Source organism: Ips typographus, linkage group LG1 (genome assembly GCF_016097725.1).
Source record: "Ips typographus isolate SLU linkage group LG1, UJ_Ityp_2.0, whole genome shotgun sequence".
In the NCBI taxonomy this organism is placed as follows: Eukaryota; Metazoa; Arthropoda; class Insecta; order Coleoptera; family Curculionidae; genus Ips; species Ips typographus.
The window spans coordinates 10,553,470-10,575,839 of NC_138422.1; the positions used below are offsets into that span (position 1 = coordinate 10,553,470).

At 32.4% G+C, this 22,370-nt stretch overlaps 1 protein-coding gene across 3 annotated transcripts in view; it reads left to right on the forward strand.

Moving 5' to 3' along the window:
• drm (odd-skipped family member drumstick) overlaps nt 1-22,370 on the forward strand; it is a 37,480-nt gene that overhangs the window by 9,527 nt on the left and 5,583 nt on the right. For 2 of the 3 annotated variants that reach the window (XR_014178355.1, XM_081980208.1), the window contains exon 2: nt 20,966-21,490. Coding sequence is in view for 2 of the 3 variants with exons in the window: in XM_081980208.1 (XP_081836334.1) it covers nt 21,270-21,490 (221 nt within the window). In the remaining variant the exon portion in view is untranslated. Of the gene's footprint in view, nt 1-12,537; nt 12,710-20,965; nt 21,491-22,370 lie in introns of those variants that run through there. The other variant, XM_081980216.1, reaches the window with a different exon arrangement.

The following is a 22,370-nucleotide window of genomic DNA, read 5'->3' on the forward strand; positions in this document are numbered from 1 at the left end:
GACTGATTTCATGTACCTGAATATTGCGGTGTTTTAATTAGGCCCGCCTTTGTATGGCACATTATTTAGTGTTTAAGAAAGTTATCACTAGTTGCAGCATTTTGTTGCAGAGATTTATGACAGTTATTTTGACAGTAGTCACGTGACTGTCTAGCTAAATTATCCTCAAAAACCACGTGATAATTGTCACTAATGTCAAAACTTGCCTAGAATTTGCACGAATTACAGTTCAACACAGTTTTATTATAAGTAGAAGAATTTTGTCACAAATTGAAAAAGTAGTATCAAATCCGCTATTTTTTATTCAATATACCATTTGGATTTATTAATGCCATTAAAACCGTTATTTCACATTCTTCATGTGTTTTTTTGTTCTTTCACCCTGTAAACTGTGAGTAACCGAAATGATAGTATGTATTCTACAAAAATTTAGCTGAAAATTCAACATCCTGTATTTTCTGATTAAAAGATAAATCTTTTTCTTCGGATTTCAAAAATGTATGTTGACATTTCTTCTTTTTTTTAGTTTTTTGAATTCCAAATTCACAGTTTTCATGAATAATCATAGGGACTGAACTATCATTACGTGACGATGACGTAATTTGAGAGTTAATCAATATATTGTTAAAAAATCACATAATAAAATTTTAATACAATTACAATTAATAATTAATATAATTACAATTTTTATATTCCATTAACTTGAAACCGGCTTAACCAAATATCTGATATCAGCAGAAGAAGATCTAATCATTTGATCAGAAAATATACAGAGTGTTCCATTAAACATTAAACGTTTATCAACTTCGTAACATTTCACTTTTGCTGTGAGTTGCTATAGTTTTTTATTTTATTCAGTAATATTTTCTGTTAATTTGGTTGTAGTCTCTCCTGTATTTCGTTAATAATACAATGTTAACTTTTAAAGATTTTTTATAAAAAATATGGTAATTCATACAGTCTCAGTCGAATCGTAAAATGACAACTTCCAAAATAATTATTGTTTTTCAAAGGTTGCATGATTTAACTTAATAATTTTAATTTTCATTTATTTTGAGACCGAGAAACTTCCGGACACTAGTTTATTAATAAAAAATTTGTATTTTTGCGCTCTCTATAATTTTTAAAACTTTAAAGGACATATTTTGTTGTTGGCATGTCTGCTATCAAAGGACATATTTATACCAAAAGATCTTTTTTTAAATACGGTAATATAGTATTTGGGGTCTTTTTTACTACTTTTTGAAATTCAATATCTCGGTAACATGAAAAGCTAGAGAGGCCAATTTTGGCTCATTTTGTAGTATTTTTCTCTTTTAGTGCAATTTTGGCAATTTTTAATTTTGCTCCAGGAGACTTCTAATGCACAGCAAAGGACATATTTATTCCAAAGAACCTTAATTTAGGTGAAATAAGTACAAAAAAAGCACATTACAATTTTTAATTTTTCAAAAAAATTGGAAGACATTTTTTACTGCATTTTAATGTGAATATCTCAGTAACATAATGAGCTAGAGAGGCCAATTTTGATTCATTTTTTAGTATTTTTTATCCTCTTTCTAGTGACGTTTTAGTGAAATTTATAAGAATTGAAATAAAAATGTTACAATCATTCAAAAATTGAAAAAATTTCATTTTTGCAAAAAGTGCAATTTTGGCAATTTTTATTTTGCTCCAGGAGAGTTCTAATGCACAGCAAAGGACATATTTATTCTAAAGAACCTTAAATTAGGTAAAATAAGTACAAAAAAAGCGCTTTAAAATTTTTAATTTTTCAAAAAAATTGGGGTATTTGGGATCTTTTTTTACTACTTTTTGAAATTCAATATCTCGGTAACATGAAGAGCTAGAGGGACCAGTTTTGGCTCATTCTGTAGTATTTTTTTACCTCTTTCTAATAGCGTTTAAGTGAAATCTATAAGAGTGCAAATAAAAAAGTTACAATCATTCAAATGAAAAAAATGCTATTTTTGCAAAAAGTGCAATTTTGCCAATTTTTTATTTTACTTTAAGAGGATTTCAATGCACAGCAAAGGTTGCTAACCAAACCTTTAGAGTTAAATTCATAAAAAATGAGTTCTAGACCAGATCTAGCAACATGGGAAGTAAACCCCATCTTCTATAACTAGATTGAACAAAAAACTACACAGTGATCATCTTCGAATTTAGTCACAAAGTAATGGTTGGCCCACACATAAAACTAACAAAAACAAACTGGCATACTAAAAAAACTAAATTGTCCCAGACGAGATTGAATTCCCACCATCGACGTCCAAATTGAAATCACAATAGTGACATAATTACAGTTCGATTATTTTGGTAAGCGATCGTCGTCAATGGTACCATCATCGTCCAAAATTGAAGGTGATGTGTTAATGGTGGGCGTCTGGTCTGTGTCTACGAACCAAACTAATTAAAAAATCATCCTCAAAGAATGGACGGCGGCCATCCTTGTTTGTCTGTTCGTTTTCGAGGAATTTTTATTGACACCATTATTATTAGTCGTCGAGAACGAGAAGACCTGTCGGTGTCTTTTGCCTAGTCTTTTTTATTCCGAATGGAAACGGTAGAAAACATGATACCTCCGTTTTTTTAACGTTTTTATATTATGGGGGTCTTTATGGGAATTCGCTCGGGGGCTGTCAGCTTCAGTCATATCTGGAACACCCTTAGGTAACAGGCTAAAGTTTGCCCGTGTCCGAGTGACCGGACTGCGTTCTTCCAAATCCACTCAACCTTTGTGATGTTATTTATGCTTATTATATGCGAGGTCTTTTTCTCTGTGACAGCTAGAAGGTAAACTTTTATTGATGTAAATTATTCCGCTTCTTTTTTAGGCGGATTCCAATTTCGAAAACAAATTGCTTCCAATTTTAACCCTTCTTTTAACTTTCGAGAGTTAACAAAAAAATTATAAGCTGGATGGTACCGCCAATAAGAGAGGGGTACTACCGAACTACGCGCCGCTACTGGGTAACGCGATATTAAGGTGGGGGGAGATCGCCAACGTCGTATTGGTGAAACAATTGCCTGCGAGCTACCGGGTACCGCGGGTACCAATTATTAAAACGGCCACATGTGGTTGGCGTAACGCACACGTTGCGTGGATGCCCACGGCTTTTTAGTACCAATACCGGGTGGTACCACTTGGATTGGACTGTGATCCAATTATGTAGGTTGTACTTTCTATTTAAGAGCAATGGAGGATTTTAATTAAGTTACTTTGGAACTGAATTTTCGGAGATTGTATTTTTCACTGCTTATCAATTTTATGCATACATCAGAAACCTGAATATTACATTAGATTAACATACTCGTTTTGAATTATTAAATAAAGTATATATTAATGATCTTAATTAGTTTACAAATCTATTGTAGTATTTTTTTTTTGGTTTTATGCTCAAAATTTATAATTTATCTTGATATATTCTCGTATGTAATCAAAATAATGTGCACTTACACATGTGCACATTTCAGATTGTGCAGTAATTGTATCAAAATTTAAAAAATTCCGCATCTTCGCCATCTTTGGCGTTTCAGCGACTGTAAAAATCTCAAAATATTCGTCTTAAACTGTTCTTTCACCACGTGTCAACCCCAAAACGATTAAACCTATACGGAGTGTTCAGAAAACAAAAACAAAAAACAGTTAAATTTGTAACTAACGTTCAGCCAGTTGTGACCGCGTTTACATGATTCTAAGTGAGTGTAAACTTAGTGCGCTGCGTGTAAAAAGCCATTCTAAACATTTTTGGTCTCCTGCAAAATATCCTTAAGTCTCACCGTTTTCGAGATATTTGACTCATCAACATTTTGTAATAATTATGAAAAAATTTATCGGGTTACAGCGACTGTGAAAATCTCAAAATGTTCGTCTTTAACTGCTCTTTCACCTCGTGCTAACCTCAACACGATTAAACATATACAGGGTGTTCAAAAAATAAAAAGAAAAGCTTGAAACTAACGCTCTGCCACTTATAACCGCGTTTACCGGGTTCCAAGTGGATGTAAACCTCGTGCATTGGATGCAGAAAGTCATTCTGAACATTTTTGGTCACATGCAAAATTTTTGTAACTCTAACCGTTTTCAAGATGTTCATATAACTTTTTTTTTGGAACATGCTTCAAAATTTTGAAAACTCTGTATCTCCGCTTTTTTTGGGGTGCCAGCGACTGCAAAAAGCTCATAATGTATGTTCGTCTTGAACTGCTCTTTCAAAATTTTCTTCTCTTGCAAAATTTTCGTTACTCTAACTGTTTTCAAGATATTCAACTTTTTTGGTGTTTCAGCGACTTCGTACTAACCGCAGCATCGTTGAATATATACAGGGTGTTCAAAAAACGTAAAAAGCATTTAAATTTGAAACTAACGCTATGCCAGTTATTACCGCGTTTACTTGATTCTAAGTGGAAGTAAACCTTGTCCACTTAGGGCAGATAGATAGATAGTTGGGTTCTAAAATTTTTTTCTCTAACCGTTTTTGAGATATTAGACTTTTAATTATTTTTTTGGAAATTGCATCAAAACTTTGAAAATTTCGTATCTCTGCCATTTTTAGGGTTTCAGCCACCCCCGTAATACGATAGAACATAACCTAATAACATAACTTAAAGAACAACGATCGTAAAATACTCAAAATATTGGTTTTGAATTATTCTGTCAACTCGTACTAACCTCAGCACGATTGAACAGATACAGGGTGTTCAAAAAAAAAACTGTTGAATTTGAAACTAACGCATCTATAGTCCACTGGGTGCAGAATGTCATTCCAAGCATTTTTAACTGACATACCGGGTGTCATAGATAGACTAGCACTTTTTCAGAAACAGTGACAGATAAAAAAGTTTTAATATACAACTTATCGAGTTGGTGATAAGCTACAAAACAATAAACGCATTTTTTTACACAGAGTGCACCAAAAAATTGATATTACAATTTTATATTCTTTAAATGTCTCGTTTTCCCTAAACGTTTAATTACCATTGACCGTTAATCACCCTGTATTTTAAGTAATTTTTTATTTCATGAAATATACTTATGAGAAAAGGTAGAAACTACAATAGGTACGTCCTTTTTTTTTTTGATACACCTTGAATGAAAAACAATTAATGTTTTATAGATTACAACAACTCAAACAAGTTAGTTTTAAAACTTAGATTTTCTGCCACTTTTGCGTTTTGACAACGGTGGAAAGTGACAGCAAATGTGTATTTTATAGATTACATTTTCATTTGGAATTTTTTTTCCCTGTATATCTAATGAATAACCTGCTATTTACCGTAGTTTGGAGAAAAAAAAAACAAAAAAATTATAAGAAAAACTAGTTTTGAAGATTTATCAATTTTCGGGTAGTTTCTTGCATTTATTATTAAGTAGTAAGTAACGTAGTAGTAAGTAAGTAAGTAGTAACAGTCTTAAGTAGGCTAAAGTTATCATTTTGTTTTTTCTGAAAGCTGTCAACACTCAAGCAAATAATGACGGGTGCTATACTCAACATTCACAGAAACAAACAGGAAGAATTTTTGTTCCTAATCTTTAGATCGGAGAAAAAAAAATCTAGAAGAGTTAGATCTGTCCTGCTGACTGGTCTACTCAATGGGATTGATACCTACATGTCTTAACTAATACATATCACAAATCATATATGTTTTTGTGTAAAAAAAGAACAACAACTCAAAGGTGACGCATATATTTTAATTTTTTTTTTAAATGAATATAATATCCGATCAATATCTCGGAGTGGCAAATTGGTGGGAGAGCCGTGAAACCCAATTTACCTGAAGAATTCCAATGTAAATGCAAATGAATCTAAGGCCGTGTCCCAATAAAGAATGCGTAGCATCACCGTCGGATCCCGCCCCCGATGGGAAGTAACATTTCATCGTCGCAAAGGGCAAAGTACCAAAGGCCGCACCCCGAAACATCGCACTAATGTCACCGGGCGAAATAACATATATTTATGCTAATAAAGCCACGGTTTGATGGTACGCCTTTCCATTGTATACGGCCTATTGATATTCACTATTGTTTAAATATCGCGCGCTTCGATCGTCTTTTTTTTTCGCTGCCGCTGTAGGAGGCGACGCAAAAAGTAATTACCCGCCGCTTGTATACAGGGTCTTTGCATAATCCTGACCTCTGGACGGACGCGGATCGTGGGCGTGGCACGTGATCCGCGCCGATCGTACACGCAGTTTGGGTTTTCTCGCTTTTTTCTGAGTTTACTTTCACTTTAGTGGTCGAAAACAGCAGAATATTACTGATTCACCAACAAGTCCCATTATTTTACTCAAAGTTACACCAGACATATGATTTAACTTGGTTTGAACTTTCTTAATATTTTAATTCTCATTACTCATTCTTACACTCTCGCACTTATTAAATTCGACAGGTTGCAAATTTTGGTCAAGTTTCTTTAAGGATGTAGTTAAAGGAGCAGCAAAGATCGGGAAATTAAGTAAAATCCTCTAAGGTTACAATCTTCTTCTTCATCTTCATCTGACTAGGATTGTCTCTGTTTGTCTGCCTCTCATTCTGTTTTTGTTGTTGTTAGTAGGGCGTCCTTCCATCTTTTCTTTGGTCTTTTTCTGTAAGGTTTATTATTTTTGCAGATTTTAGTTAATCTGTTCAATGACTATCCCAGTCTCTTTTCCTTGCTTCTACCCCTTTGTTGATGCTCCAGATGTTACATTGCATTATTTATAGTAAACCTGATGCAGAAAAACAGTATATTGTAATCAACTTTTCACTTACCCTTCACCTCTTTATTTTAAGTGGAGGAAACAGATTTTAGTCAAAGGTACTAGTAGTCAACGTAACTTCCATTTCTGGTTATCGTTGTACTTGAAATTAGGTAGATAAGCTCTTTTTTAATTCAAATTTCTCTGCGGACTGCATAAACCTCCTTCAGCTCTGGAATTCTGTTGTTCATTTCGATGACGTTCGGCTCTCGCAAAACGAATTCACAACAACTACTCTAATAGTTGGTGAATCAGGGATCAGAGAACTTCCTGCTGCTATTTCCATCTTGACCCATTCATCCAAATTGTTCCATTTCCAGATTTCTAACAATGCATTCATCCAGGTCGGTTTGAGTTTATTAATCTTTTCTTGGTTTGGCAGTGTCTACATCTATGAGATGCATCTGAGTCGATTTGTCATGTTTCCAATACTGTTTCTCTCATATCCTCGACTTTTATTTTAATTTGTGATGGTAAAGCTCTTCCAGGGCCTCAATTCTTATAAATGTAGAAAACACAATTGTCAAGAGACATATAACATAACATACATACGTTTCTCTTAGTGACTCCGTTCCCTTGTTTCCAGAATACGGCTTCAGAACTTTCAGAATTTATCTGTTTTTAATTTAATTTTTTCTGGCGTGCTAAGTCTTCTTCTTTTAGAGACTGGCGTTGTTTTTGACATTGCTTTAAGATGGTCTTCCGCTGGAGGTCGAACCTCACCTTCTGCTCGGAGGAGGATATCAGCCGATCTAGATTCTTCTCGAGAAGTGCATTTATTCCAGTTGCACGCGATGTTTCTTATTTTACTTATGTTTCTCGTAAATCATCCCCTAGATTTATACCTTGGGACAGCATTGCTGACGTTAGTTTCCTCCAGGAGACACCACTAGTGCGGAAAGGCTTGACCCCGAACCTAATATAACTTAACCAAACATTTTTTTGTTGATACAAGACACAAGAATGTGGGACTTCAGTGCTCTTGCAGCTAATACTCATTAAACCCATGCAGCTTTTCACCCTCTTTCAATTCCTTCTCTGCCTGTACCGTTATTAGACATTTCTTCTGGCGGGGAGGATGGAATTTGTAGAATTATCTCTTCCTAACCTCTTTCTGCTATCATTGTTTCTATTTCTTTCGAATATCCCATACTTGGAGTATGTCCAATGATTGAACACCGCCAAAGACAGATAGAACAAACTTTTATTGAAACACTGTATTGAAACCAATAAACAAACCAAGATAAAAACAATGAATTTTGCCATTCTGTTTACAGAAAACAAACTGACAAGATTTACTATACAAACCCATTTCAGAAAAAAGATTTCTATACTCAGGAAAATCATAACCTTCCAACAAGGAAGATCTGGTTGTTCATAGAACCCAGATGATATTACCATAATCGACTGGCTCTACTAGTCATCCAATAACTTACCTTCTAATCATAAGTAGTTCTGAAGTTCTACTTATCATTAAACTACACTGTACTTGAACTATACTGACGAATTTAATGTAAAACGTAAGAAATTGCGGTTTTGAGTAACGGACAAAAGCTAGTCACGTAATAACCTAAAGACGAGACTAACTTTTTTGTGTTATTCTTACAAACTTTGAGTATAAAATTTGCTTAAAACGTCATTAACAATTGGAAACATAAATTATCGACTTACAAGTCAGTTGGATTGACACTTGACAAATTGTTCTTAATGTTGGTTCTTCAACAGAATAGAAAACAAAACTTTAACACTTAATTTAAACAAAAATTGAATATTAAGTTAAATAACAAATAATTAATCGGCGATCAGATGATGATAGTGATCAATTCAGTTAGATCATCAGTTGACGTCAGCCAGTTGGTAAATTAGCATTTGAAGAGGAAGAGCACTAATCCTTCAACAATGAGCTTTTACCACTTTTTTTTCGAATTACCACGTAAATCGTTTATCAACTGTTATTCTTGACTAGTCAACACCGCCAACTCTAATCCATTCACGTCATACCTATCTAGATCTAGACGGTCTTTTGTCGCCGTCCAAATCCGAACGGTTGAAGAAGGCTAGAAACGGTTTCGTGTGGCGTTTCAGATTCCGATAGGATCGAGATTTCAATGGTTCTTTTGTCCTTGTCGAGAGTGCCAGAAAAGAACGAGAATTATTCGCAAGTCATCGTCCGATTAGCATAATGTAATAATTGTTGTCAATTTTGACGGAATGACAGTCGAACACGGTTTTCGATGTGCCTTTTTCGTGTTTATTTTCTTTGATTTTAGTTTTTATTTTGTCGGATGGTGCAAACGCCAGGCTTTTACGAAATCCTTTTACTTCCCGCTGATTGCGCTACAAATTGTAATAATAATAATAGTAAACGATTCTGATGCTGACCTTTCCCATATTCGCGGGGCTTCTGGTTGTCGTAATAAATGAATCCATTTCATTGCGAATTAAAGAGCAACCAACCGCCTAAATGCCATTATGCTAACGTATTATTTGGAATTTATCGCGCAATGATCCAGTAGATTTGATTAATCGTTCACGCTGTTTTGAAACTTGTAAATGTGCAACAGCATTAATAACAGTTCTGAACAATATGAATTTCTACATCTTTTACCCTTGCTTTTTTTTGCCTAAAATGCAATGATTTAGAAGCGGTTTAAGAGAATCCTTGAACGCTATAAGGTCACACATATCAATAATTATTATAACCTTGCTCCTAAAAAACGTGAAGTAACAACTTAACCTTAGGTCTCAAAGTAAGTCTGAGTGACATTCAGATGGCTAATGCGATTTTAATCCCTGAATAATATAACTTACAAAAGTTGTTCAGAGATTATATACGTATCATAAAGTTTACATACAAAATACATTGTGTCCGAATTTTGAGAGACTGGAGTCTCGAAAACCATACTAATTTAAGTATAAAAAAAATAAGGAAACTTTTAGAGAATTTTGGATCGGACTTTTCGTTTCTGAGATATCGCAGACAAACACAAAATTGCTGATTTCGTTTTTGGGTTAGAAGTGCTCAGAAGTTTGTTTGACTGAAGTCAAACTGTAACTTTCTTACAGTGCTATTATGTTTCCATGGAAAACTCTAAAACTTTGATTGATGACTATGACAACCATGTTAAATTGGGAATTTTTGAATAAAGCGGAAGGACCCAGAAAATTTTTTGCGTTTAAATTCCAAAATTAACATTCTTTAAAATTTTACAGTTTATCTAAGTATTTCAGATTTACGTTTTCAACTATGACAACTAACTTAACGCCTCCAGCTGGTTATACAAGTCAATTTTTTCAAGATAAATACTTTATTCTTTCAAGTTTCTACACAAACTAAAATATTATTAAAAAACAAATTAAATTTTGGTTCAAACTTGCTTGCACTAAGCCACACATTTTGATGGCTTTTACCATAAAAACTAAAAGCATCAATCAGCAAGCAAAAATAGACTATAATGACATTATTTTATTTCTAGACAAATTATGAAATAGAGGATTTTTACGTTTTTGGTATAGATGAAAATGATTAGTCATACTCTTTTACCTAAAAATGGATTTGTCTGCTAAAAAGTGCGATTCAAGCATGTATCTAAAATTTATGACTCTTCTCAGAGACAGACAAGTAGGTAACACCTTTGCAATTTAAGAGCAAAACAGGAACAAATTTAAGATTCTTATGTCTTATAACTTTTAGAGGCAAAGTTTCGTCCAACTAGCTATAATATTAAAAAAAATTACTCTTACTAAATTTTTTTTAACTTTAATCAAAAAATCAAAACTTTTTTTAACACCATGTAATTTGATAAGTAAGAGCTTGCGGATTCTTGCCAAATTTCTGTTACCCTTTGTTTTCGAGATATTCGACTTTTTTTTTGAAAATTGCATCAACATTTTCCAAGTTTTGTATCTCCGCGATTTTTGGGATTTCAGCAAGTGTAAACAGCTCAAAATATTCGTCTTGATTTGCTTTTTTACCTCGTGCTAACCACAACACGAGTAAACATGTACAGGGTGTCCAAAAAAGAGTTAAAATGGAAACTAAAGCTCTGCTAGTTGTGACCGAGTTTACTCGGTTCTAAATGGGTGTAAACCGAGTTCACTGGGCACAGAAATAACCTGAAGAATTGTCCTGTAAATATTCAAAAAACGTCCTGTATTTTTGACGTTGTTTTTCGAAATACATTATTGTGTGAAAATTGACTCATTTTTTATGGGATTTTAAATTTTAAAATATTTCTGGTTGTTAAGATTTTCGACTTTTTCTCTATTCTGATTAGAATAGGGTGACTATTTTGAGGAGAGACGATGTAAATTAACAATAGTTACACCATAATTCCAATCCACATAGTCAAAATATTTGAAGAAAACATTTTATTTGATCAACTATCTTTATATTAATTGTGAATTTTCTCAAAGTTTAACAATCTCATGTTCTTAAAATCAACAAGGAACGACATGTTAGAGTATTTTTACAAAATCTTCACTTATTCTTCTAAAAAATCTAGGAGCAAAGCAAGCAAAAAAGTCTCTAACTAGCCAAATTCTGACAAATCGAAGAAGTACCGGCAAAATAACAAGTGGTGAGAAACACTGTTACAAACTTTTGTTCTTTTAAATTTGCATAAATTTCAAGATAAATCCATTATTATTTCATGTTGGTCTAAATGTAATTTATGCAAAATCTTAATTTATAAAATTCTAAACTATTATTCAGTCTCAGTTTGTAAAATGTTTTAACAGTAGGTTTAAAACATTTTGGTTTCTTTGTTCAAACTGCTTTTGTCCTTAAATCTCAATCTTTGGAAAAGCCATATTGAACTAAATCGTGGTTCAAAGTCGTAAAAAAGTTATGTGGGATTGTTGCTTTTCTTAATACATTTCCTATTTAAGGTTTCTTGGGTTTGCTCTCATATTGTTCTTATTAAGTTTTTAATGAAATTGTTAAACAAAAATTCTGAATTACAATTGAAATAGACAATTATTAGGGTTATGCTGTAAGTAGGGCTTTCGTAAATCCTAGTATTTTCTGGCTTAAAATGTATTAAAGCATTTTTTAATTTGTTATCCTGCAGGTAGGTAGGGTAAGGACGAATTTGATCACATTATTATGTAATAATAATTTCAATTAAAAGTTGAGTATCATCAATCATTGAAACCAAAATAAGGTAATTATTAATAATTTCTAGTTGTTTCTGTAATATAGGTAATATATTCAGTATGCAATCGTTGTAGTTGTGGTAATAATTCATACACCTTTCCATTTCGATCTCAGAAAGGGAATCCACAAACACGTGCACGATCCATATACAGACGGAGTCTGCAAAATACCAAAGAACCTTAATCTACATCTGACCTCAATAACGCAATTATTATTATAATTAATCTCATCACCGGATTGCATGATTCCGGTAACAATAGTACGCTTTTTCGCGAACGTTTTACTGCAACTTGACCCGCACCAGATGTAGACACTCCCACTATTGAAAAACAAGGAGCTTTGGTACTGATCGAGACGCGCCTTTGCTTGGTTTAGTCCGGGTGCATTTCCAGAACCAAATCGGGTAGTACCACGCATTGAAAACTGGTGCAATACACAAGAAAACGTAAGGTCTCGTGCTAGAAGTGCGGTTGCGACAATAAGGTAAAAGAAGAGCCGTACCGCGGAGGTATACAAAAGAAGAGTACCGCGTGGCGGTACTCCCAAACAAATGAACATCAATATGCAAAACGGTCTGTTTCGCGGGAGTAGGGAAAATAATTTACCTTTTCGCAATCATCTGCGATCAGTCAGTCCATATTTAGCGCCATCTGAAAATAACGGCTTCCTTACAGACAGTTCATATGTTCAGTAGTGTACAACATATTTTTGGAAATTTGAGTACTACCGAAAGTTTGAGTGTCAAAGATTCAGTGATCCGGTACTGCAAAACTTTAGTGTGATCATTTTATTGACGGCAATGTGAATCAGGTAAACTGTAGAGTAATTTTGGTTTTTGGGTAAAATCTAGAATTTTGTCTGTGAAAGAGAATTATTATATTTCCTAGTCAAGCTTACTCATACATACAGATATATTAATTAATTTTACCTACGACCTCAGTGTAAATAGCTATTTACGCATAGTTTTCCGTTACGTAATGAACCTCTTTACGCACAATTGAAAAAAAACGCACAGCTGTAAACTCTCCCACAAACTCTCGCTCTAATGCTGGTAAAAATTGATTTTGTTTACACTTCTTCCTTTATCAGAGTATATTAGATGAAGATCATCGCGTAATGCATTGTTCATACAGATTTAAGTAACTACCACTTCGTCTAGAATATTATCTGCAATAGCAAACACATCAAGTAATATTACTGAAAGTTTTCCCTTTCTTCTTAATAACTGTAATGTCACCATAAATAATTATTTTAAGCATTTTAACAATAATAATTATTGAAGTAACATGATTTGTAAATTTTTTTTATTACGTTATTATTTTTTTCTTTAGTGGCATAATACCTATGATTAGTACAAATATGATGTCAATACGTTGAAAATATACTTTTTTAATGAAAAGTTACTCTGAATTATATGAATTGCGAAAACAGGACTTTCCATTTGGTCGTAGGTAAAGTATAGTGTACGTCACACGTGCTCTAAGGCATTTTGCGCACTCAAGAACTTTTTCCATATCGTGGGTAAAATGCTTTTTACAGCACTAGTTACGTAATATACTATACTCAGCTTCTGGTTAACGTGTGTAAATTTTATTCATTGATTCACGTTTTATGAAATCAGCCTGGAAATATTTTAATGCCGATATCTAGAAAATGATTGATTTTTGGGTTAAATTAATAGATGAAAAAAAGACGGATTAGACAAATATTTAGATGAGTCAATGAGTGTTTGCATTATTATTATTGTAAATAAAAACATTACTCTCAACAAAGTTTCAATAGTTTTGTTTGGGTTTTTGATTCTGAACTGTTTTGAATATGGGTTTGGGCCATTTGCACGATATTTTTTAAATAGTGCTGTAAATCAGTATACAGCAACACATATCCCATTCATCATGCAGATGGCCCAAAACGGTTCAGAATCATGAACCCGAATAAAACTAATAGTACAAATGTATGAAACCTACTTTTAAGTTAAGCAAATACGTGTCATACATTTTTTGATAGTTTCCTGGAAAAGTGATATTTTGGCAACGTTGCACTACTTTCAATAACATATTTCAACGCTACAGAGGTCACGTGAACCTTTTTCCAACCCCATGGAAACTACTGTCCACCACTTTGTTCACTTCTTTGATTACCTGTGAAAAACTGACATTTTTTGCTTTGACCCCTAATAACTTGGTTAATTGACATCACACATCAAAAAGGCCAAAAGATAGTTCAGACTTTGAGGTTTACAAAAATATGTTTACATGAGATATTAGCTTATTTCGTTAGGCCGTTAGAGGCCATCAAAGTTGGGATTGAGAATATTTTTGGACAGTTTTCACTAGTATGTTAAAGTTTCCGATATTTTCGAAACGTTTTGAGTTAAGAAGTAACTTAATACTATTGGGTCGTAACTCTAGTGGTTTCAGGGAAAAAAAAACTAAAACTATCTCAAAGACTGCAAAATTTAAAAAAAACTCATTTCAAACTAGAACCCAAAACGTTTTGCTTAGTTTGTAGAACATTTGGCAGTTTGGCAGCACCGCACTAAATAGGGGTCTAACTAGTTTGAGTCTTTTAAAGTCCAGTAATCTAAATTATGTAAAACTGCTATTAAAATTTAAAACAGTTTTTCCGTTATGAAATGTATTCACTACAATTTTCCGAGCAACAATTTTGGGACATGGTTCACTTGGAGCTAAAAGCCCAGTTTCCAAACATTTAATGATTATCTTGTCAATGACTTGTTTTAATTTTTTTTTGTCATTTCAGTGTCAAGTTCTTATGTTTTTCAATCAAAAACCTTATATTAGTACTGAATCATTTTTGCAAATACACTGTACTTGATTTCAACTATAAATCATCAATAGTCATAGATGATGCATATTTACCACAATATCACATAAAGGTGTGTTGTTTGTTTGATTTATTTATAACATTGGTTAATACTGTTTATTTGCTAATGCGGGTAATTGTAATGTGACAGGAATAAATGACCAATAATAATTCATTGGGTCATGTACCTCTCGTATTATACCATTTTTTAAAATTTGTAATATTGAGCAAGGAGGAAAGCTTCAATGGAAAACATATTTAAAACACAAAGTAGAAAAAATTAAGTAAACAATAACATTTTTATAGAGAAAACGTAGATGATGCACCACAGAAAAAGTGTCATAAGGGAGCATAATCTAGAAACAAAAATAAATCTCCAAAACTGCTAGAGCCATAAGAACAAAGTAGATAAAATATTAAATTATGTCACTGTGCAGCTGAATATGTCTTTGTTACTGTCGTTTTCGCTGGTAAACTTTGTGACGTCATCTTAATTTACTTTGATTTACTGTATAGGATTGTGCAAGTGATAATGCAAGCAATAAAAAATAACGGAATTGGCAAAGCCCTATTACGAAGTAATAAAAGTTAATTAAAAAGGAATTTATCTATGGAATTATAATCAGCAGAGATGTGCCTGCGTGCATATACACAAGGTAAAACGAATGTAAATTTTTCATGTCCATGGTGTAGTTTGCAAATATTACCTTGTATGGCGACTATTAATTACAGCAGGAACACGCTACCGTAAAAAAGATTTAAATTAGAATCGTGATCGGCTTTGCCGGATTGAGACAAGGATATAAACAATTAGAGAAACGATTGCTTTTTATGCTAATTGGCTAAACGGCCAATATTGTTCGGATTACATACTGTAAACTTGCTAAATTATTGCCATTATTTACTCTGTCCGAGGTGTGTGTGTAGATTTGTGGGTTATGGCTGGTTCGGTTGGCTTATTTAAGGTAACCTTGAGAGGAGTGGCAATAATTATAGAATTAATTGGGGGGAATCATATTGAATGATATTGAATTGGCCTGAAGACCGCAATTTATTTCCATTTAATTGTCTATAACCAGGAACACGACGTTATAAATTAATCAGTCAAGTCTATTAATTTCAAAGTTTTTTTTAGAACAAGAATTAAACACCCAGTTAACAACCAGAAACAACAGGTTTCTATAAACATCTTCAAAATTGTAAAAACTTATACAGAGCGTGAACCCCTATTAATGGAAAGAGTAAAAGTACAACTAACATTAACATTACAAATACTTACTTACATAAATTAATTAAAAACATAAATTTTATTAGAGTTATGTTTAAAATAACAAATTTTGAAAATTTGTTGAAAACATTTTTTGAAGATTTGTTGTCCATAGACGTTCAGGAATACCAAATGGCAATCACCTTGCATATAGTATTCTAGACACTCTACATAGATAAAAAAAAATTAGCTAAATGTGTAAAATAAAATGATTGAGAAGTGAAATTTTTAGTATTGGTAGATGAAGATTGATATTGAGACAATTTTTGAAAAAATCTTAATATAACAAATTAAATTTCAAAGTAATGAATGTTAACAATGTACTCAAAATGTCAAAAACAGTCAAATCAAAGTTGGACAACCATTTTTTCCTGTTCAAAACTATAAAAACGACTTAAAAAACAATTTTAGGTTTAGAAGTTAATTTTCAAAGTTTGACACCAAAATTGAAATTTTGCTGTTAACTTTCACAATTTGCAACTTGAAAAATGTGACAATGCTGAGTTTTGAGACTGTAATTCAACTCAATTGAAGTAATTCAAGTTAAAAGAACACATTTTTTTGTTTCCAAGTTGAGAAATTTACTCCAAAAAAGTAATTAATTATTTATCAAAGTGAAACTGCAGCTGAACAAACATTTTTCGTTTTTCAAAGCTATGAAAACGACTTAAAAAGCAAATTTAAGCTTAAAAGTCAATTATTAAAGTTTGACACTAAAAATTTGACTAACAAAGTTAATTTTTTAGATTTAAATTCATAAAAACTTAAAAATTGATGTAAAATGTAATGTAAATGCGTTCATCTGCAAGCAGTATACAAATTTGTTTCTGTTGAATCCTAAAATTTAAACTAAAAAAATTAAGTACCTAAGTAATTATTCTCACAAAGTTTTAAAGATTTGTAGGACTAATCTTGAAAGCATGTTGGAAAAGTTAGCGACAAATTAGTTACTTTTTAAGGATTTCAACGTATTTACACACAATAAAAAATCTTAAATTAAATTTAGCAGCGTTAAATCGGGCCATCGTGGCAAATGCAGAAAAACACATTCGACTGGTATATTGCATCAGCCTACCGTCGTTTTGATTTCCACTAACAGTAAAATGGACATTATAGCTTCATGGGAGCGGTTTTTTGACAGTTGTGACATAGGCATCATGGCAAACGGTGTCACGTGACATCTGTCAGTTACGTCAAAACTGTCAAACTGAGCCTCAAAAGATCTATCAATGTAAAAATTTCGAATTTTCGTTACTCAAAGTAAAATGCAATTTATAGCTTCATGGGAGCGGTTTTTTGACAACTGTGACGTAGGCATCATTGCGAACAGTGTCTCGGTGTCACGTGACATCTGAGCCTCAAAAGTTAACAGTATCATGATTAAGGCCATGATTGCTAAATCTATTACTCAGATGCTCTGAAATTATTTTATTAGGACATTACATAACTCTTAACCACGTAACTTTTAATAAACAATTATTCAGGGTATAATAAATAAAACATATTATACGGGGGCTTCCATGAAAGAATTAAAAACTAGTTGCCCATTTGCATATTTTGATTCATTCTGTATTAATGACAAAATTTACAGGGACATCCTGAATTTAAAGACATTTTTTTAAGCAATTACCTTCCTTCTCTTCACTGTGGCAACAGTGGCTTCTTTCAGTCGTGACGTCATTCTAGTTTACTTTGATTTTCCATGTACTAAGGCTGCTTTGAATTATTGTAATTCACGAACCTCGCAACAAAAGCTTTCCTGTGTAATGTAAATATAAAGAAAAACAAATCATAAGTACATAATCATCCATGTTAAACCCATTCAAAACAATACTGAGGAGAATATTCAATCGAAAACTAATAATCCACCTCATACCCACACATTCACTTGCCGAACAATGAATGTAAAGCGCACGCCAAACAATAACTCACTTGACTTGCTACAAAACAATATAAACAACAGAAATAAAAATGGTTTTCAATTTAGCCGCTCGTAAATTTATGAACGCTCATGCGTCATAGCCGTGACGTAATCAAAATTTTCATCAAACCTGCACGGTAATTGTTTTACGTGCAGTAAAGTTTTCTTCCTGTTTTGCGGTTTGTTTTGGGAAAGTATAATGTAAAATACTGTTTTTTAGTTGACTTTGGGATTTTCTGGGAAATTTTTTTACTTTAAATGGTTGGATTTATTAAAATTAAATCCTATTGATGAATGATTATAAGTAAAGATGATACTATGTGGAAATTTGTAGGGTAGTTATTTTAAAATGGTTTTTATAATTTTAAATACATTATTGGATGTTTTTCAGTATGTAGAAAGTAGGTCAAGAGTTAGTTAGGACCACCTGTATGTCTTCTTATATTGTAGATGTAGACCAACAGGTTCGTGAAAGTCAAAAACTGTCCCAGTAAGTCAGATTTAAGTGGTCAATGGTCATCGTCACTGGTAACACTAAAAAAAGCCTTTTTAAGCGAAAAATATAGGATTTGCACAGCAAACAACACCCTGAATTTTATATAGAAAATAAGAATAGCATACTGTATACATATTTTAAATAACCAACTAGGAATATTTTGATTTTAACCTTGCTTTATCCTGTATAAAAATCCAGAATGTCAAGAGAGTCAGAGTTAAACAGAATTATATTTAAACAATTCGAATATTCTGAGGTTATTTGAAAAAAAAAGACACATTGTCACTTTTTCTCCTTCCACAACATGGTGTCATCAATATTCGACGTTTCAATATTTGACGACCACCATCAGGCTTTTTTTAAAACAAATATCAGTTAATTATTAAAAAGTAAACAAATCAACTTTATAGCTTTTAACGCTTAGAAATCAACGTAAAGATCACGTAAATTGTTTTGTTTCCAAAAACAATATTTAGTGTGTTATTGTTCTTCATTATCTAAAACATATATTAGAATAAAACAACATTTTTTGAACACAACATTTTCAACCTGAAAAGTAGTGATGGGTATATTACCAGTACATTACTGGTAAATTACAAATACTGTGTTCTGGCAGTTCAAATTTTGACAGCGCTGTTCTTCCCGACTGTACCAAAATTTTGTAGTGTTTTTTCATGCTGTTGAATAGGAAATCTAACAAAGATTCCAAAAATGTGTTTAAAACAGTATTTTTCTAACTCCAAGTGGGTTTTACAGACGATTTTGTCCCTGACTGTTCTTTCAAACTGTGTTTCTGGCAGTTCTAACTTTGACGCCGCTTTTCTCCCTGACTATACCAAATATTGTAGTGTTTTTTGAAGTTATTGGATAGGAAATTTAATGAGGATTTCAAAAATGTACTTAAAACAGTTATTTTCTCACTCCAAGTGGGTTTGATGAGAAATTTTGCCTCTGACTATTAAACTGTGCTTAAAACGTGCAAAAATCAGAGTTTAGGAAAGTTTTCTTGAAGTATTCGATACAACACGTGTTTCTGAGATTTATGACAGTTATTTTGACAGTGGTCACGTGACTGTCTAGCTAATCTATCCTTAAAAACCACGCAATATCTGTAACTAATGTCGAAACTGTCAAAATTCAACCAAAATTTGCAAGCAATTACAGTTTAACAAAGTTCTCTTAACGTTTTCGAATCAAGACGTGATTCTAAGATTTATGACAGTTATTTTGACAATTGTCAGTAAATTACAAATTGTTTCAATCATGAATCAAAATCTCTAAAGCAATAAATAACAAATCAAAACAGCCTTTTATTCAGTCTTTATTTTTCAAGATTTTATTATGATTATTTCCTTCCTATCAATTTTGACCAATCGCTATCAAGAATTAGTATAACAAATGTAAATTTTAAGTGGAAAAATCACTTGACAACTGTCAACTTAGCTGTCAGCAGTTTTTCCGGAAAAAAATTCGAAAAAATTGCACACTCCTCACAGCAACATAAAGAATAGTGTTACCCTTTCTAGCTTGAAAGTTATTGTTCTTATTAATTATTGTTCTTATTATTTTAATTAAAATAAAATGTTTATTTAACTCAGGAAATAATCTTACCAAATATCCCTCGTGCATCTAATTTTTCCTGTGGAAAAATTGGAATACTCGTTTCTAAGTAATTTGTTTTAACAAATAGCGTCTCGTCTTCGACTCGGATGATTTTTAAAACCACTCTCGCTCATGCTATTTGTTAAAACAAATTACTTAGAAACGAGTATTCCAATTTTTCCACAGGAAAAATTAAATGCACTAGGGATATTACCGCCGACAATATTGACCAGAATGACTTAAATGAAATTAATGACAGCCAGACAGGAAAATTATATCTTTCAATCAAATTTCAATTAGATCAAAAAATGTATTGGTCAACATGGAATTTACTGGTAAAATTGGTAAATTTTCCTTTCACACTGAATTTTACTTTTCTAATTTTCACCTTGTAAGTGACACCTTGTAAGTGAAAATCAATAAAAGCCTGGAAAATAGCGTTAGAACAGCAAAGTCAACAAAACTCACACTTTACATATCGTACTATATAACTGAGATTTTTGGTGGAATGATAGTTCAGACTTTACTACAGAAGGAACAGCAAAAAATGCAATTAATTAATAAATAAATCGTCACTCTCGTTAAAATGAATCCCAATATCAAATAAAAAATTCCATGGCTATGGAACGTAAAAATTATTACATTATTTAATAAAAACTTAAATTATACATTTGTTTGGTTTGTTGCTTTAAAAACATGGAAATGTGCCAAAAATATTGATTTATTCCTGTAAAACTTTAATTGTAGGAGGAAGAATAAACTGTTAAAAACTTTTGATTCAGCACTGGTGTTCCTCCTGCTTTACTATACCTTCTCCTTGTTTTTCGTGCAATTAAGGAATACACAATTAGGAAATTCATGACAGAATATTGTTTTGTATTCGAAGTAGCACTGTTCTATTCTCACTGTAACAATCTCAAAAACAGTTAACTTTAATACATTTTTTGTTTGCAGATGCCCAGTTTTTGGAACCGGTTGAATCAATTTCCGCATTCCACGTTTCACATATAGCGCACCACCTTGTTAATCACCCTAAACAAGCTGAATCATCGGTGTCAGTTAGCTATTCAGAGAAAATCTAGCATATTTCTTTGATTGGATCATCGAGGTTCGCCATTTTGAAGCCGTTTTCGCACAGTAGCACCAAAGTCTAAACCGCAGCAGGATCTGTGCAGGTCGGAAAACCCGGTGAATCCTTTTCTAAAGATAAGATCAGAGATTTGCGCCTGGGATAGAAAAGAAATAAAACCCGATCAAGATGTTCGCTATAATGCAAATAGATAACGACGTGTCTCGCGACCAGTTCCGGAGAAAGATGAGGGCCAAGTGCGAGTTTGTGTGCAAGTACTGCCAGAGGCGGTTCACCAAACCGTACAACTTGATGATTCACGAACGTACCCACAAAAGTCCTGAACTGACTTTTAGTTGCGAAGTGTGCGGGAAAAGCTTTAAGAGGCAGGATAATTTGAAACAACACAGGTGAGCACTCAGATGATAATTGAAATAAGTGATTTGGGTTACGTGCTTTTGTGGTCAATTTTGAAATTTAAAACTGCTGAATGAAATTTAAAACTGCTACTGTTTTTGAAAACTTTTATCCACATAATGCAAACGATTATTATCAGATTTCAAAATAAATCCAAATTTTCCAAATTCCAAAACAATCTAATTAATTTTTTCCACTGACATTTTGCTTTAGTTTTTCTAGTAAAAAAAAACCATTTTATTTTTCCGATGCACAATTATCCAACCACTAATTGACTGTTGCAATAATAAAAGTGCGGTTAAAAAATTTAACAGAATACAAAGGTTTTTTTATATTCATTTATGTTAAACTACACCAGACGTTTTCTTTTAGCGTGTTCTTATTAACTATACAAAAATCAGTAATTTTACCAGTTTCCAGTTCTAGCTTTAATATTGTAACTGCATTCTTGTTCTTTGAAAGTTTCTTTATTCTGAACTGTTACAAAAGCATAATTTTCCTTCTCAAACTTGAGTCAACAACGACACTTGTGATTTGCATTTCTTAAATCAACAGTTTCTGTTAAGAGTAAAAAAAAATCACTAAGGTCCAATTTCGATTGTCATAGAATGCAATTTAGAGGTATGAATGCAAATCCCGTTGAGTTGTTGCTTTCTTGCAAGCAAACTTTGACTATATTGACGTTTTTTTATTATTGTCGAGTTAAAGAAAATGGATAGTAATATTTTTTTCAAAAATATTCTTTTGACTAAATTATAAAAAAATATTAAGGAAAAAAATCATTCAAATTCAACTTAGCTTATTAGATTTCATTTATATTAAAATAATGTTAAGTTGCTGATTTGTTACAAAAAAAATTTCAACCTTATTAAT